The following is a 15,098-nucleotide window of genomic DNA, read 5'->3' as shown; positions in this document are numbered from 1 at the left end:
AATAAGTATCTGAGACTGGATTTGAACTCAGGTCCTCCTGGCACTCTACCCACTGCACCACTCAGCTGCCTCTCTCATCTGTATAACCAGACCATTAGACTAGATCAAGGATTCTAAACATGGGGTCTATGCTCTTGATTTGTAAAATATTTTGATAATTATATGACTATATAATTGGTTTCATTTGTATTTTATTTTCTGCACTGAAAAAATATCCTGAGAAGGGGTCTCTAGGCTTCACCAAGTTGTCAAAGGGCACAAAAAAGGGTTAGGTATCTTATGGTCTAGGGCTCATTCTAGCTCTAGGATTCTAGGATACTGTGTTTGGCTCTGGAGGCTGAAAATTTTTCCTTTGAGACTTGAGGAGGCTGGGGAATCCTTTTCTCTAACACAGCATGCCCTCTCATCTGCATTCTCATCCCTCTCATCTTATTCTACTGCATGACATCTCTTTAGAGACTGTATAGACCCCATGTATCTAAATCCTATTCATTCATTCACTCACTCACTCATTCATTCATTCCATAAATATACATGAAAGTCTTCATTGTGTTACATCATACGCTAGGCATGGAGGATACTTCGATGGATATGGCAAAGACTCTGCTCTCAAGGGGCATACAATCCAATAAGGAGGGAAAGAAATGTACAAATATCTCTGTTGCAAGAAAGAGTTGGATAAAGGGAGACAACATGCTATAGTGGGGAAGAAAAACAGGCTCTCGACCTGTCAGAAGACCTTTATTCAAATCCCATGTTCAATACTACTTGGGTGACCTTGGGCAAATCACTTAACCTCAGTTTCCTCATCTGTAAAATGAGTGCATCAGACATCATGTCCTCCGAGCTCTAAATCTATGATCCTAAGTCACTTAACCTCCCTGGGCCTCAGTTTCTTCATCTGTGAAATGAGGAGGTTGCTAGCTTCTGAGGTCCCTGCCAGCTCTCAATGGAGGCTCCAACAGATTGTGAGGTCCTTGAGAGCTGTCTTCTACCTTTCTTTGTATCCCCAGCACTTAGTGATTGGCACACAGTAAGTGCTTAATGTTTACTCACTGGCTGAGGATGACCTTATACTTTCGAAGGAGAAGTCCGCAAAGTGCTATGACAAATAGAAGGAAGGAGAGATCACTTGGGGCAAGTCTGGCAGACAGGGCAGGGAGAGTAATCAGGAAAGGCATCATGACTGAGATGGACCTTGAAAAAAGGAAGGATTCTGATAGAGATAAGGAGTCTAATCTCAAAAGCGGATTGGCTTCAGCAAATAGTGATCAGAGACAGTAGAATGAGAAAAAGAACAGTTCAGTTTGACTGAAGCATAGAACATATGAAGGAAAGTAGTGCATCAGATTATGGAGGGCCTTGAATGCCAAGAACAAGAATTGTTACTATATTCGGTAGGCATATGGAGTCACTGACAGGTTTTGAGTAAAGGAATGGTGTGATCAGAACCATGGCATCTTCCCAATGTTTGTTGTGGAGGCAGCAACATGAGGGATGGATTTGGAAGGGTAGACTAGTTTGGGAACTCTGGTTAGGGAAGAAGGGAAGGGAATATGAATTTATGTAGTGTCTATGTTGTTCCAGGCACTGTGCTAAGTACTTTTTACAAATATTACCACATTTGATTTTCACAACAACCCTGGGAGATAGGTGCTATTATTATCCCCATTTTACAGTTGAGAAAACTGAGGCAGATAGCGGTTAAGTGACTTGTCCAGGGTCATCCAGCTAGGAAGTGTTTGAGGCTGAATCCCTGAGCCAGATTAGTCTAGGTGAACTAGACTAGTCTAGGTGAACTAGACTAGTAAATGTAAACTCTTGGAGGTTTGGTTTGGTTTTGTACCCCAGGATCTACCTTAGTGCTTTGCACATGGTTGGCACTTAACAAAAGCTTTTTCATTTTAATTTAGTTGAAAAAGGGTCTGGACCAAAGTGGGCAGTGGGAGTTGAGAGAAATCAGAAGAGTAAGGCCTGGTTCAAACCCACCTCTTTTTTTGGGGGGGGGCAATAGGGTTAAATGACTTGCCCAGGGTCACACAGCTAGTAAGTGTTATGTATCTGAGGCTGGATTTGAACTCAGGTCCTCCTGAATCCAGGGCCGGTGCTCTATCCACTGCACCACCTAGCTGCGCCCAAATCCACCTCTTTTGTAAAGCCTTGTCTGTTTATCCTTGTTCACACTAATTCCTACCTTACCTGAGCTTCCCCACTGCCAGAATCAATGTAAAGTTTATGTTTTCTCTAATTATTTTATATGTTAGTCCTGTCTCTTGAGTTAGATTATAAGCTACTTGAGGGAGCCCACATTTCTGCTTCTCTGAATCCCCCTTCCCACCCTCCCCTGCTCCCCACACAGGGCCTACCTCAGTGTTGGACAGAGTCAGTGACGGTTGTCTTCGGTATGTGGGTCCTCCTTCCTCAGCTTTCTCTTTTCCAGGTTCAACAGTTCCTATTCTTTTTACTTTTGTCAGAGCTAACTCACCTACCAGGCCCTGGTTATCACTCAAGGGACAGGCCCTTCTGGGTTCAGACGCAGGACACTGTCCAGGGTGGATCTCTCTCCATCATTAAAAAAGATCACCTCCCCGGCTCTTGTTGGGGATCTTCTAAAAGGGGAGAGGGTGGGGATTTTTCAGAATTTCCACTCCCAGACGTACCATCACACCCAGCCCTCTTCCTCCTCGATCCCAACCCCAGTCAGGGACAGGGGCTGGTTAGATTGCCAGCCTAGGGCCTTAGAGAGTGTGCCAAGGCAGGGGTCATCCATGTCCCTAGGCACCATTCCCCTGCTGGCACGGGAATTGCTTCTTGCCTTGGAAGAAGGCATCCTAGGGAACAGGCTCTGAAAAGTCAGAGTCAGCAGGACATTAATTAATTGAAACCGAACACATCTGTTGTTAATTAATTTCCACGCCAGGGGTTAACTCCTTCCTCCCAGACCCCTGAATGTCTCCTGCAGCCAGGCCCATTCAGAACTATTACTTTTTGTGGGAGAACAGAAAAGGGCCATGGGCATCCAGCCCTCTGGTCTCCCATACCCACCCCTAAGAGAGTGACATAGAATTGGGATGGGCGTGTTGGGCGCTCTAAGAAATGGGCCATCTTGTCTGTTTTGCAAATAGAGTCCTGATCTTGGAGTCAGGAAACCTAGGTTAGGTTCCAATTCTGCAGCTTCCTAGCTCTGTGACATTGGGCAAGACTTAGTTTTCTCATCTGTAAAATAAAGGAGTTGGGTTTAATAATCTCTCATTCCCCTTCTAGCTCCACAGATCTGGCTCTAGAATGATACACTAGGGAAATGTGAAACAGCAAAGATATTTATTTACAGCAACTAACAGGCCTGACCCTCCCCACCATTTCCCTCCCACCACCCATTCCAGTCTCTTCCACGTGGTTCCTCACCCCACCCTTTCCACTGTATTCTCTCTACACACACCCAATCTCTAGGCTTTGCCTTACTCTCCTAGGTCATTATTCAGGTTCACATCCTAGGAAAGCCCAGGAGAAGGGAAAGAGAAAACAGGGGAAGAGGGGATGGGCATGAGAACCCCAATTGAAGTGTCTCTTTTTTTCTTCACATTTAGCTGCCCCAGAGGCTAGGACAGAGTCAGAGAGGGGCTAGGGGTGGTGAAAGGTAGAGAAATTCAGGACTCCTTTCTGTCCCTTCTTTCTTCTCTACCATCTTCAATCCAGGTCCATCCAGCTCACATTCTAGGGAGCCCCACCTAACCCCCAGTTCCTCAACCCAAGAATATTGTTGGCTGGCAGGGTCCCTTCCTCCCCAAGGCTCCTCTCCCTTGACTTTCACAGTGTACTGAAGCCTGGTCCTGAGGATTCCAACACAGGAAGCCAGGTCTTGGCCTACCTCCAGCGTACGGTCCTTTCTAGAATTTCTCCTCAGTTATGCTGGTGCAGGGGCAGAGGACAGGCCCCTAAGACCTTAGACTAATAAATACTTATTGATTGATTCACTAATTATCTGGGACCTCTGGGTCTCTAAGTCTGTCACCACGTGGGATGCTCCCATATCAGGGCTCCTTGCTTAGTCCAGGGTGCTGGGGGTTGAGGAGGAAGGGGTGGGGGAAAGGGGACAGCTATGGTGCCCCCCTGTATCTCTTTCCTCCACTGGCTCTTAACTAGAGCTGTCTCTTCTCACCATGCCAATCTGTAGCTCAAGTCAGCCCCAATCGAATGCTTGGCAAGGAGGCAGTTTGATTTGGAGTGGGGAGTGAGGGGGGGTGGCAGCTTGAGCTGGGAGCCAGCCCTCCCTCCAGGCTCCCCTCTCCCCCAGCACCTCTCCTGGGGCTAGGGGCTAAGAGGAGAAGCAAAGCCCACAACATTCCATGCAGATCTCCAGGCAGTCGGCCGACTCGCAGCAGGCGTCAATGATCCCACAGTCCATGTCACAGGGCAGGTCGCAGTCAGCACATTCCCCCGACCCTCCGCAGCAGCAGCAGCAGATGCAGGAGTCCTCGGAGCATGAGCCGCACGTGGCACAGTCCAAGACAATGTTGCACAGCGTTAAGAACTCGCAAAACAGGCAGGAGAGGATGCAATGTACACAGCAATCTGGTGAGGACAAGGAACAAAAGAGTGAGAAGGAAACGGAAATAGTGGAAGCGCTGTGAATAAAATGCTAGAGTCTAAGATCTGGAGCTGCGGGGCACCTTTTAGCTTGTCTAATCTAATCCCCTCATTCTACAGATGAGGAAACTGAGGCCCAGAGAAACAAAATCATTTGCCTAAAGTCACACCCATAGCATATGGTAGAGATGGGATTTAAACCCAGACCCTCAGATTCTAGGGTCAGCTAGATGGTATAGCAGATAGAGTGCCAGGCCTGGAGTCAGGGAGTCCCCATCTTCCTGAGTTCAAATCCAGCCTCAGACACTTACTAGCTGTGACCCTGGGTAAGTTACTTAACCCTGTTTGCCTCAGTTTCCTCATCTGTAAAATGAGCTGGAGAAGGAAATGGCAAACCACTCCTATATCTTTGCCAAGAAACCCCCAAATGGGGTCTGGAAAAGTCAGAGATGAGCGAACAACAACTTCTGCCTCAAAATCCAACTCTCTTTCCCCTGTATCATCCTGCTTCCCAATTCTAGACTCAGAAATCCTGAGACGGGACCTTAGGAGTCAGCTAGTCTAACTCTTTCTTTTTATAGGAAGCTGATGCCCAGAGAGGGGAGGCGGTTTACATAAAGCCACCCAGTAGGTCAGTAGTAAAGCCAGTAGCAGAAAACTCAGGCTTCCTTGGCAGAGCAAGAGCTAATAATTTTGGGAAGCAGAACAAAGCTTCAAACAACACAGCCGGAGTAAACAGCATAAAATGTGTCCTCAAATCAACTTTTAAAAACTAAGTTAGTTGATTGGAAAGGTAGAAACCCTAGAAACTCTTCAGGAGTGAGGATAGAGGGGAGCAGGCTGGGGCTGGTTCTGAGCTCCCTTTGGTTTTAAGGACACCAGGGGAGGGATTATCATTTAATGGCTTCTTATTTTAATTTATTGTTCTTATTAATCTGAGGACACAATTAGATGAATCTGCTCTCATTTCAGAGTGCTATCAGGGCCCTCTAAATTTTGGTGCCCTGGGGAAAAATCCCAGTCACCTCACCCTAGTTCCAGCTTGGCTCCTGACTCCTGGCTCAGTGCTCTTTCCACTACCCTGGGCTAAATCTTTCTCAGGATAGCCACTGGATTTCTGCACTTGAGAGAGCTGGTTGTTCAAAGGAGTCCTACAAAGAGTACTCCTACAAAGCAAATGACTGATTTTTTCTGAAGTCCAGCTGCACTTACATTCTGCTACTGGGCCACACATTCAGCATTTGATTCCATACTGCTTTGTATTGTTCTTTGATGATTTTTCTCCTATTTATCTTGTTTCCCAATTTGTGCGACTCAGTGGGGGTGGCGGTAGAGATAAGCATTTATATAGCGTCTATTATGTTCCAGTTACTGTGTTAAGTATGTTACAAATATTATCTCACTGGATCCTATTAACAACTCTGCAGGATGAGTGCTATTGTTATCCTCATTTTACATTTGAAGAAACTGATACAGGCAGAGATGAAATGATTTGCCCAGGGTCACACAGCTAGTAGTAGTAATAATAGTAATAATAAGTAATATTTATATAGCACCACTGTGCTAAGTACTTTACAATTATCATCTCATTTGACCCTCCCAACCCTGGGAGGTTAGAGGTGCTATTATTATGCCTATTTTACGGATGAGGAAACTGAAACAGGCAGAGATTAAGTGACTTGCCCAGGGTCACAGAGCTAGTAAGTATCTGAGTCCAAATTTGAACTCAGATCTTCCTGACTACAGGCCCATCATTCTATCCACTGAGCCACCAGTTGCCTCAAGGGCAAGGAACCAAATCTTCTGCTTTTCCCAGACCCCCACAGGACTGGGCACACAATAAAATGTTGGTTTACTGATTCCATATTTCCACTTGACTTCAGGTGGAGTACACTGATAAGAAGAGGGTGACAGAATCATAGGGTCAGAGTTCTTAAACCAGAAAGAACCTCAGAGATTATTGTCCAACCCCCTCATTTTACAGATAAGGAAACTGAGACCCAAGGAGGTTAAGAGACTTTCACAAGGTCATATGGATGGTAAGTAACAGAGCTATATTTGAACTCAAGTACTTACTATGAGGGGCAGGGATAGACCTGAAGTCAGGAAGACTCATCTTCCTGAGTTCAAATCTGGCCTCGGACACTTACTGTATGACCCTAGGCAAGTCACTTAACCCTGTTTGCCTTAGTTACCTCATCTGTCAAATGAGCTAGAGAAGGAAATGGCAAACCATTCCAGTATCTTTGCCAAGAAAATTCCAAATGGGGTCACAAAGAATGGGCCATGACTAAAAACAACTGAACAACAACAAAACTTTCTATGATTCCAAATCCAATTTTCATTATGGTATATAGTATTTAAAGCTCAAGGCCTTAGGACACACTTAGTAAAATGCCTCCCTCCCATTTTTACAGAGGATGCTACTAAAGATCAGAGAGGGCACGTGACTTATCCAGGGCCACACAGTAAAGATCAAATTGAAATCAGTTCTACAAATCCACTACTCTTTTCCATAAACTTTACTGGATCAGAAAACCTATTCCCGGTGGCTCTGGTTATACTGTAATGACAGTGACGTAATTGGGGTGGAAGGGCACCCTTCCCAAGCACTCAATTTCTTTTTTTTTTTTTTGGTGAGGCAATTGGGATTAAGTGACTTGCCCAGGGCCACACAGCTAGTAAGTGTCAAGTGTCTGAGGTCAGATTTGAACTTAGGTTCTCCTGACTCCAAGGCTGGAGTTTCATCCACTGAGCCACCTAGCTGCCCCTCCAAGCACCCAGTTTCAAGCAATTGGATACATAGAGTGCCATGATTTACCTTTTCTGAAAGAGTTTTGGAGTAAGATTTTTCTTGTTTTGTTCTTACCTTCCTGAGCCTCAATGGGGATCTGGGAAGCCGATGATTTTGTGCTCCCTTTGCTTTTCTTGCTGCCCTGGCTGGCGAATGATGAGTGTGGCTGCAGCTTCCGGTGGGCTTTGGGGCCACCCAGTGTGCCGTTCCCTGACCTCTTGGGGCCAGCCGCTTCCAGGGAATGGCCAGCACCATTGGGCAATAGCGGGGTAAAGCTGGAGGGCCCAGGAAGTCCCCTTGGGGAGGGAAGCCCCTGAGGCTGGCCTGGGAAGAGAAGGAAAAAGGGAAGGGGCTAGGGAGCCTCCAGGAGCCCCCATGGGCCCAGGATGCCAGATTAGTCCCCAGGAGAGTCTTCTTACTTAGAAGTCATAAGTTCATAAAATCATAGATGCCTAGAATATCAGAATATGGATAGACCTTGTGATATAGACTGTCCAAACTCAGAACCTTAGAACACAGAATGTTTAAACAGAACACGATGTCAGAGTTGGAAGGAACACAGAATGTCAGAGCTTAGACAGACCTTAGGATATAGAATGTTCAACTGCAGAGTAGTAGAACTAGAAAGGGCCTTAGAACATAGAATGTTTAAACACAGAATGTTAGAATGGGAAGGGACCTTAGATCACAGAATGTTAGAACCCAAAACACAGCATGTCAGAGCTTGGACAGACCTTAGGATAGAGAATATTTGAACGGAATATCAGAACTAGAAAGAAACTTAGAACATAGAATGTTTAAACACAGAATGTTAGCATGGGAAAGGACCTTAGAACACAGAATGTTAAAATACAAAACACAGAATGTCTGAGCTTAGAGGGACCCTTAAACATAAAGAATGTTTAAACACAGAACAGAGAATGGGAGGGACTTCAGAGACCATAGTCTAAGCTGTTCATTTTACAGAAGAGAAACATGAAGTCCACAAGAGTTTCTGATTGGCCCCAAATCTCAAGGTGAGTTTTCCGCAGAGTTTGGACTATGACCCAGGTCTCACGACTCTGGTCTAGTGCTCTTTGCACTATGCCAAGCTGCCTCATTCCCAGGGATGACTGGCTATTTGGGGTAGAGGAGATAAGATAATCCACCCTTGTAGTTTTAAGTATTGTGTATTTGGAAAGTACACTGACCCTCCTAGACTATGTCCCTGAGATTGACCCTCATTTCTTGGGACCACAGCTTCCCTATCCTGCTCAGAGACTTATTTTCTCCCCTGAGAAGGAGAGAAAAAGATCTGAGTTCTCAGAGGGCAGTGGGGAGGAATAGGCACGGAAGCAGTTAACCAGCAGCTCCTCCCTGCCCCCCAACCCCAGCCATTTCTGCCCTTCACGTGATGGGGGGGGGAGTTATTGGAAACATCTGTTTGGAGAGGAATGTCCTTCCCACCTTCTCTTCCCCAGCCTCCCTAGAACCTAGGGCAGGGGTGTGGCCCTCTAGGTCCTCAAGTGCAGCCCTTTGACTGAATCCAAACTTCACAGAACAAATTCCCTTAATAAAAGGATTTGTTTTGTAAAATTTCGACTTAGTTAAAAGGCTGCACCTGAGGACCTAGAAGGCCACAGGTTCCTCACCCCTGACCTAGGGGCTGTCCCCATACTCACTCTCTCTCTCTCTCTCTCTCTCTCTCTCTCTCTCTCTCTCTCTCTCTCTCTCTCTCTCTCCCCTCCTCTCTTTCTCTCCTTCTCTGCTCCCTCTTGAACCTCTCTGCCCTGGCCCAAGACCACAGCCTTAGGTAGCAGCCTACTTTTGATGGAAGGGAGCTTAGGGGGAGACGGAAGAAACGAGCCCACTGAAGTAAGGAACTATTTGGTTGAGTTTCAGGCGCAGGGACTAGATTCTGTGTCAATGGGGCAGGATCTGGTTAAGCTCTGAGAGGTCCCTGAGCCACTAACCCAGCCTCCAGGCTGCTTCTTGTCCCTCCAGCATCCCACCCCACCCTCATGGCACCCACACTTCCCTTGAAGTTAGGGAAACAGTGGTGTCATAGTTGGGGGCTGGAGGCTGCTCAGAGCTCCCAGATCTCTGCAAAGACTTCCTTAGTCCTGGGGCAGGCAACCCCCTTCCCTCCAGTCACTTACAAACTTGGGAACCTGGAAATCTGTCCTGCCTGAAGACACAGGACAGATGGCTACTTAGGTGATTGTTGCTTAGCTCCCCAACACCCCCTGTTCTAGAACTCTTTGTTGAAGCCTGTGTTCCTTGCAACTTGGAGCTGGGGCTAAGAAGGAGAGATAGGGACCGAGGGGAGGGGTGCTGGGAGCTAGCTTCCAAAGGCTAAGTCATAGGGGACTGAGAAGTAGTGGTAAGAGATGAGGCAGGGAATAAGGGAAAGGGGGCTAACGAATTCTAATGTGGGGACTAAAGACCAGACTCTAGGGGACAGAAGACTGAGAACCCCAGACAGGAAAACTCTGAAGGGACAGGGGAATAACATATAGATGGCAACAGACAAGAGACTTGAGGCCTGGGGGGAAAGAGGACTGAAGAAAGAAGCCTGGAAAACAGAAGAATGACAGAGATAAGGACCCCAAAACAGGGACAATAGAACAGAAACTAGGGGAGGTGAAGCTAGAAGACAAAGGGCTGGTAGACACTGGAGGAAAATGACACTAAAGACAGGCTTCATGCTGGGTGCTCTTTTGGGGGCTGCCTTAGAGATATATAAATTGGGGAGGAATTACACCATCAGGAGTTCTCAGTCCTGTTCTGGATCCTTTCTATTCCATTCTAGCCACTGTGATGGGAACAGCTACTTCCCAGAGTCCTTGAGGGTTCTCCTATACCCCCTACTCTGCCTCCCACACCACAAATCTCCTTCTTGGAACCAAATGTATATGTGGCCAGGGCCTGGGTGGGAGGAGGTGAGGCTGTGGGAGGGAGACACAGAGGCTGCCTATGCTTTTGGAGGTGGGGATGGGGGACAGGGAGCTGAGTCACAGAGCAAACACCAGAGTCCACTAGACACAAGGGGTATCTGTCTAAATCTGACCCCATGCTATCTTCCCCTATGCCCAGAAAGCTGACTTCTTTCTCCTTTATGTCCACGGGTCATGTTGGGGAGGGAGCAGGGAGAGAGGGCGATAAAACCCCCAGATTTCTAGAATGCAAAACATGGCTCTGGATGGCCTGACCACGCACTCCACCCCCAGCCCCAGGTACAGGGTTGTCTCCAGCCCTTGCCTATCAGGTGCATGGGCTAGATTCAGAATCTTGGAGGGATAGGAATGTCCCTTTTCTACCCCTCCCCTTATTCCTCCTTCTCATGACCTCTCAGAATAGGACAGCAGGGTTTCACTGCTCCTTTATCCCCTAGTTCATTTACAAAGGGAAAGAGCTTATTACATAGTTATATCTATTTTTGTATATTTGAATGTATGCACTGATGTATAAATAGAGTTGTAAATACATTTTTAGAATAGACCTGTGATTTCATTCATATAGAGAATGCTTCTCTATACCAGAAAGATTACCACCTGCGCTGCAATTTATAGTCTTAGGAAATTGTGTCTCAGACAGTATCTGGGGCACTGAGAAGCTAAGTGACCTGCTCAGGGCCACACAAGCTCTATGTATGCATGTATGCATGTGTATATATATGTGCATGTGTACATGCATGCTTATGCATATTTTTGTGAAATATGTGTGTTGGGGAGGGATGTATCCCCAACTAGTCTTTAAGCTCCTTGAAGGCATATACTGTTTTCTGTTCCTCTTATATCCCCCCACTGCAATACACATAAGAGGTACCCCATATGAGTTTGTTGAATTCCTTTGCATCCCTCCCCCCTCTAGACTCACATGTCACAGCTTCTGGAGGGATGGCAGGTTCGGTGCTTTCCAGGGCCTTGGGGGGCCCAGGTCCATTACCCTGGGGCATAGGGGGAGCGTCTTCCTTTAGGAGGCCCTCTTCCAGTGCTGCCTCTGAAAAGCTAGTGGATGGTGCTACCTCCAGTTCGGGCAGGAGAGGTGGAGCTGAGGAGAGAACGCATAACTCAGAAACACTTTCCAGGGGCCCTAGGAGGAGGTGCAGTTTTGTGTCTCCCTTGGGCCCCCCTTGCCCATGGTTGGGGTCCTCACACTGCCATCTTTCCCACTGCTCTCCACCCAACCCTTCCCTGGCTGCCAGCAGCCCCAGCCTCAAAATAGAACGTTCCCAAACCACAATGTGTGTGTTGTGCGGAGGGGGTGAGGGCTGTGGCCCAGAGGAGGGGCCGCAGTCACACAGCAGAGTGAAGAGGAGGGAAAAGCAGAGAGCAACAGGAGAGACCCCAACAGGAAGAGAGACTGAGAGATGAGACAACGTAAGCCCTGGTCGGAGAGGAAGGAGAACCAGCTTCTAATTCTAATTCTGCTGCTTATTGGGTATAACTCAGACAAAATGATCTCCCAAAGCCTCTCTTTCCTCATCTGTAAAATGAAGTACAGGATCAGACAGACCAACAATTCAGAAGAGACAGTGAGACACAGAGAGACTCTAAGACAGACACACAGCAGTCTTTAACCTGGGATCCATGAACTTGACTTTTAAATACATATATACATACATACTCTCTCTCTCTCTATATATATATTTATAACTATCTCACCATGATTAGCTTCTTTTGTAAACCTATGTATTTTAATGCATTTAAAAATGTTATCTTGCGAAGGGGTCCCTAGGCTCCACCAGCCTCCCAAAGGGGTTCAGGACACAAGTTAGGGGCTGAGTGTCCCTGACTAAGAGGATCCCTAGTGTTCTTTCCCCCTCTGAGTCTGTGTCTGAGATAGAAACAGTTATAGAGAGAGAAAGAGAAACTAAAAAGAAGAAAGGACATAACTAGACAAAGATAGAGAATAACAGAGACACAATGCCAAAGAAACAGATGGAGAAGTGTAGAGAAAGAAGACAGGGAGAGAAGGGAACAATCATTTATTAAACATTTGCTGTGTCAGGTACTGTGCTCAGTGATTTACAAATATTATGTCCTTTGAGAATGCAAGAGAGAGAGGATGAGAGACAGATAGTACCTGTGTGATCTTTGTCAAGTCACTTAATTTCCCTGGGCCTCAGTCTCCTCATTTTTTTTAAAAGAGGGGTTTTGGATTAGATGGCCTCTGGGGTCTGTTTCAGCACTGGGTCTATAACCTTGTGGTCTATTCTTTAAGACAGATCAATGAATGGGTGTTGTTTAGACAAAAGGAGACCTGGGAAAGACCTTAGCTTAAAAAGGCCAAGGTCTCCCATTGCATCTGGGGCTATCACCAGTTGTCCTGACCTATGTCTTGCCACTGCACTCCTATGACTCTGGAGAAGACAGTGAGGCTGATGACTCCGCATAGCTCTGCCTCACTTAAATCCAATTCACCCACAAGTCAAGACATCAACCTCCTGATGCCATTCATTGGTCTTCCTCCAGAACAAGGGACAAACAAAAACAACAAGACAGACAAAAGAGATAAAGACACAGAATACAGAAAGGGAAAAAAAAAGAGCAGGAGACACAATGAGAGAAAAAAATCAGAGAGAAATAGAGAAGAGAGACAGAGAGACAGCAAGAGTCAGAGGAGAAAGGAAGTGAGAGAAAAGGGAGAGACAAAGAATGAGAGGGCTTGTAGAAGAACTTGAGCTGCCATCTATAATTATAGAGAATGACCCTCTGTACAGTGGGCAGAAGTGGGAGAAACAGAGCCACCCCCAATCCCACAATTATAGTGATTGGGCCAGAGATTCTTGGAGTGGAACCAGCCTGGAAGGCAGGAGAGAAAAGGGGGCTGATTCCCCACCCCCAGGCACGAGAAAGGCCTCTGAATGGTGACCAGAAGAAGAGGGATCAGGGATTAGGTGGCCAGCAAAGTCAGTGGGACGAAGGGTCGCCACAAGCAGCTAGGATGGAATGGAGCAGCCTGGGTCCCCACCAAAGCAAATCACTAGGGAGCCTCTGAAAACAAGGACTCCCAAAGGGAGCTCTGGAACTCCCCTCCCCATTTCTATGATGGTAGAAGGGAAAGACACACCAAAGCACAGGTTCAGACAGACCCATAGGACAACTCATAGGAGACAGAGTGAAAGACAAAGGCTCTAGGATTAAAAAACAGACCAAGACAGGCAGATGTTGAGTCAGGGATAGAAACTAAATCAGAACAGGCCAGTGGGGATCACATACTTTGCCTACCTACCTCTGACTAGCCTCCAAAAGCAGGGAAAAATGGGCAACAAGAGAAACTGAGGTGGGAAACAGAATCAGGCCACCAGACCCTGGCAATAAAAATCTGCCCCAGCATGTGAGAACAAGTTTCACTGGGGTTTGGTGTTCCTTGCCTGGGAGCAGCTCTTATGTGGTCTGGAGATGTCCTGAGGGGCCCCTGACTGATCCCTGCAGTGTCCCTGGCCTTAATAAAGGCTCCAGTGCCCAATGGAGGGGTAGGTGGTGCCTAGAGCCCAGAGCAAGGCAGGTACAGGCTTGACACGCTCACACCTGCCCAAGGCAAATGACAGTCCTGCCCAGAGATTTGAGAGCTGGGCTAAGGAAGCAGGGTGGGACCTCTGAGCTGGCCAGGCCCCTCTGGGCTGAGAGTGAGCCCATTGGATCTGGGCTTTGCTCCCGGAGCTTAATTCTCTTCTCCTTGACTATAGGGTGGGGGAATATGGGTGGGTGGGAGAAGAGCTCTCTTGCCTCTTATCTTTGGATGTGCTGTCTCTAAAGTGTGAGGTCTGCTCTCTAGGGAGAGGAGGAGAATTTCTCCAATTATTCCTTCAATCCCTCAAGACTTGTTTACCTTTCTTGTAACAGAAAGAGGAGGTAGGAGAGATGGGCAGTATGAGGGAGGGGGGGAGGAAAGCTCAAGAAGCAGTAATAGGCAAGAGAATCAGGAAGGAAAGGGACAAGAGATTCATCATGGAACAGTGGAAAAGGCACTGGCTCTGGGTTCAAATTCCACCTCTGAAGCCTACTACCTGTATAATTGTGGACAACTCATTAACTCCCCAGGCCTTAGTTTCCTCATCTGTAAAATGATAGGATTAAAGGTCCGTTCTACCTTTAGATCTATGATCCTATGAATTGCCAGATAGGAAGGAAAGAAAAGTATGAGAGGTGTACCAGTGTCACCCCAAATACAGTGGCTGGGGTCAAGGGTAGAGATGCCTTTTTTCCATGCTGTCCTATAAAGCAAACTCTTCCAGCCCACATGCTCTTGATCCTGCCCTGTAACACCATGGTTTTTCCCAAAGCCAAGGCAACGGTAAAGCCAGGCCTGGGGTGAGACCTGGCCACAGGGCAGAGGGAGGGCAGCTAGAGCTGGAAACCAGACTGGATGCCATCCAATGAATTTATTTACATTTAGTCTGAAATTAATGCATGAAAGCAACAGGGTCAGAGAAGATGAGCTGAGAGAGACTGAGGAGGGAGCAGGAGAGGGAGGGATGCAGAGAGAGAGGAAGGAGAGGGAGCAGAAGGGAGAAAGGAGAGGAAAGTGAGGAGAAAGGCAAAGGGGAAAGGAAGGGAAGAGAAGGAAAAGAAGGAAAGAAGAGTGAAGTGAGAGGGGCAAGGAGAAAAGAAGATGGAAGGAGAAAGGAAAAAGGGAAGAGTAAAAGGGGAGAGGAAAGGAGAAAAGGAAGAAAGAGAAAGGGGGAGTGAAGGATGAGAGGCAAGGAGGAGAGAGAAAGGAAGAAAGGTCA

General features: G+C 47.0%; 1 protein-coding gene across 1 annotated transcript in view; it reads right to left on the bottom strand.

Annotated features, from left to right (window-relative positions):
* Positions 1 to 3,350: 3,350 nt before the first annotated feature.
* LOC114053491 (myoD family inhibitor-like) overlaps positions 3,351 to 15,098 on the bottom strand; it is a 29,330-nt gene continuing 17,582 nt past the window's right edge. Inside the window, exons 3-5 of the mRNA XM_027876594.1 lie at positions 11,240 to 11,413; positions 7,457 to 7,705; positions 3,351 to 4,572 (exon numbers count right to left, since the gene is read on the bottom strand). Coding sequence (XP_027732395.1) covers positions 4,316 to 4,572; positions 7,457 to 7,705; positions 11,240 to 11,413 — 680 coding nt within the window. The 3' untranslated portion in view covers positions 3,351 to 4,315. The remainder of the gene's footprint in view (positions 4,573 to 7,456; positions 7,706 to 11,239; positions 11,414 to 15,098) is intronic.

Source organism: Vombatus ursinus, unplaced genomic scaffold (genome assembly GCF_900497805.2).
Source record: "Vombatus ursinus unplaced genomic scaffold, bare-nosed wombat genome assembly UNPS02014811.1, whole genome shotgun sequence".
Lineage (NCBI taxonomy): Eukaryota > Metazoa > Chordata > Mammalia > Diprotodontia > Vombatidae > Vombatus > Vombatus ursinus.
Note: the sequence above shows the minus strand (reverse complement) of the source record. Positions and strands in the feature narration are given on the sequence as shown.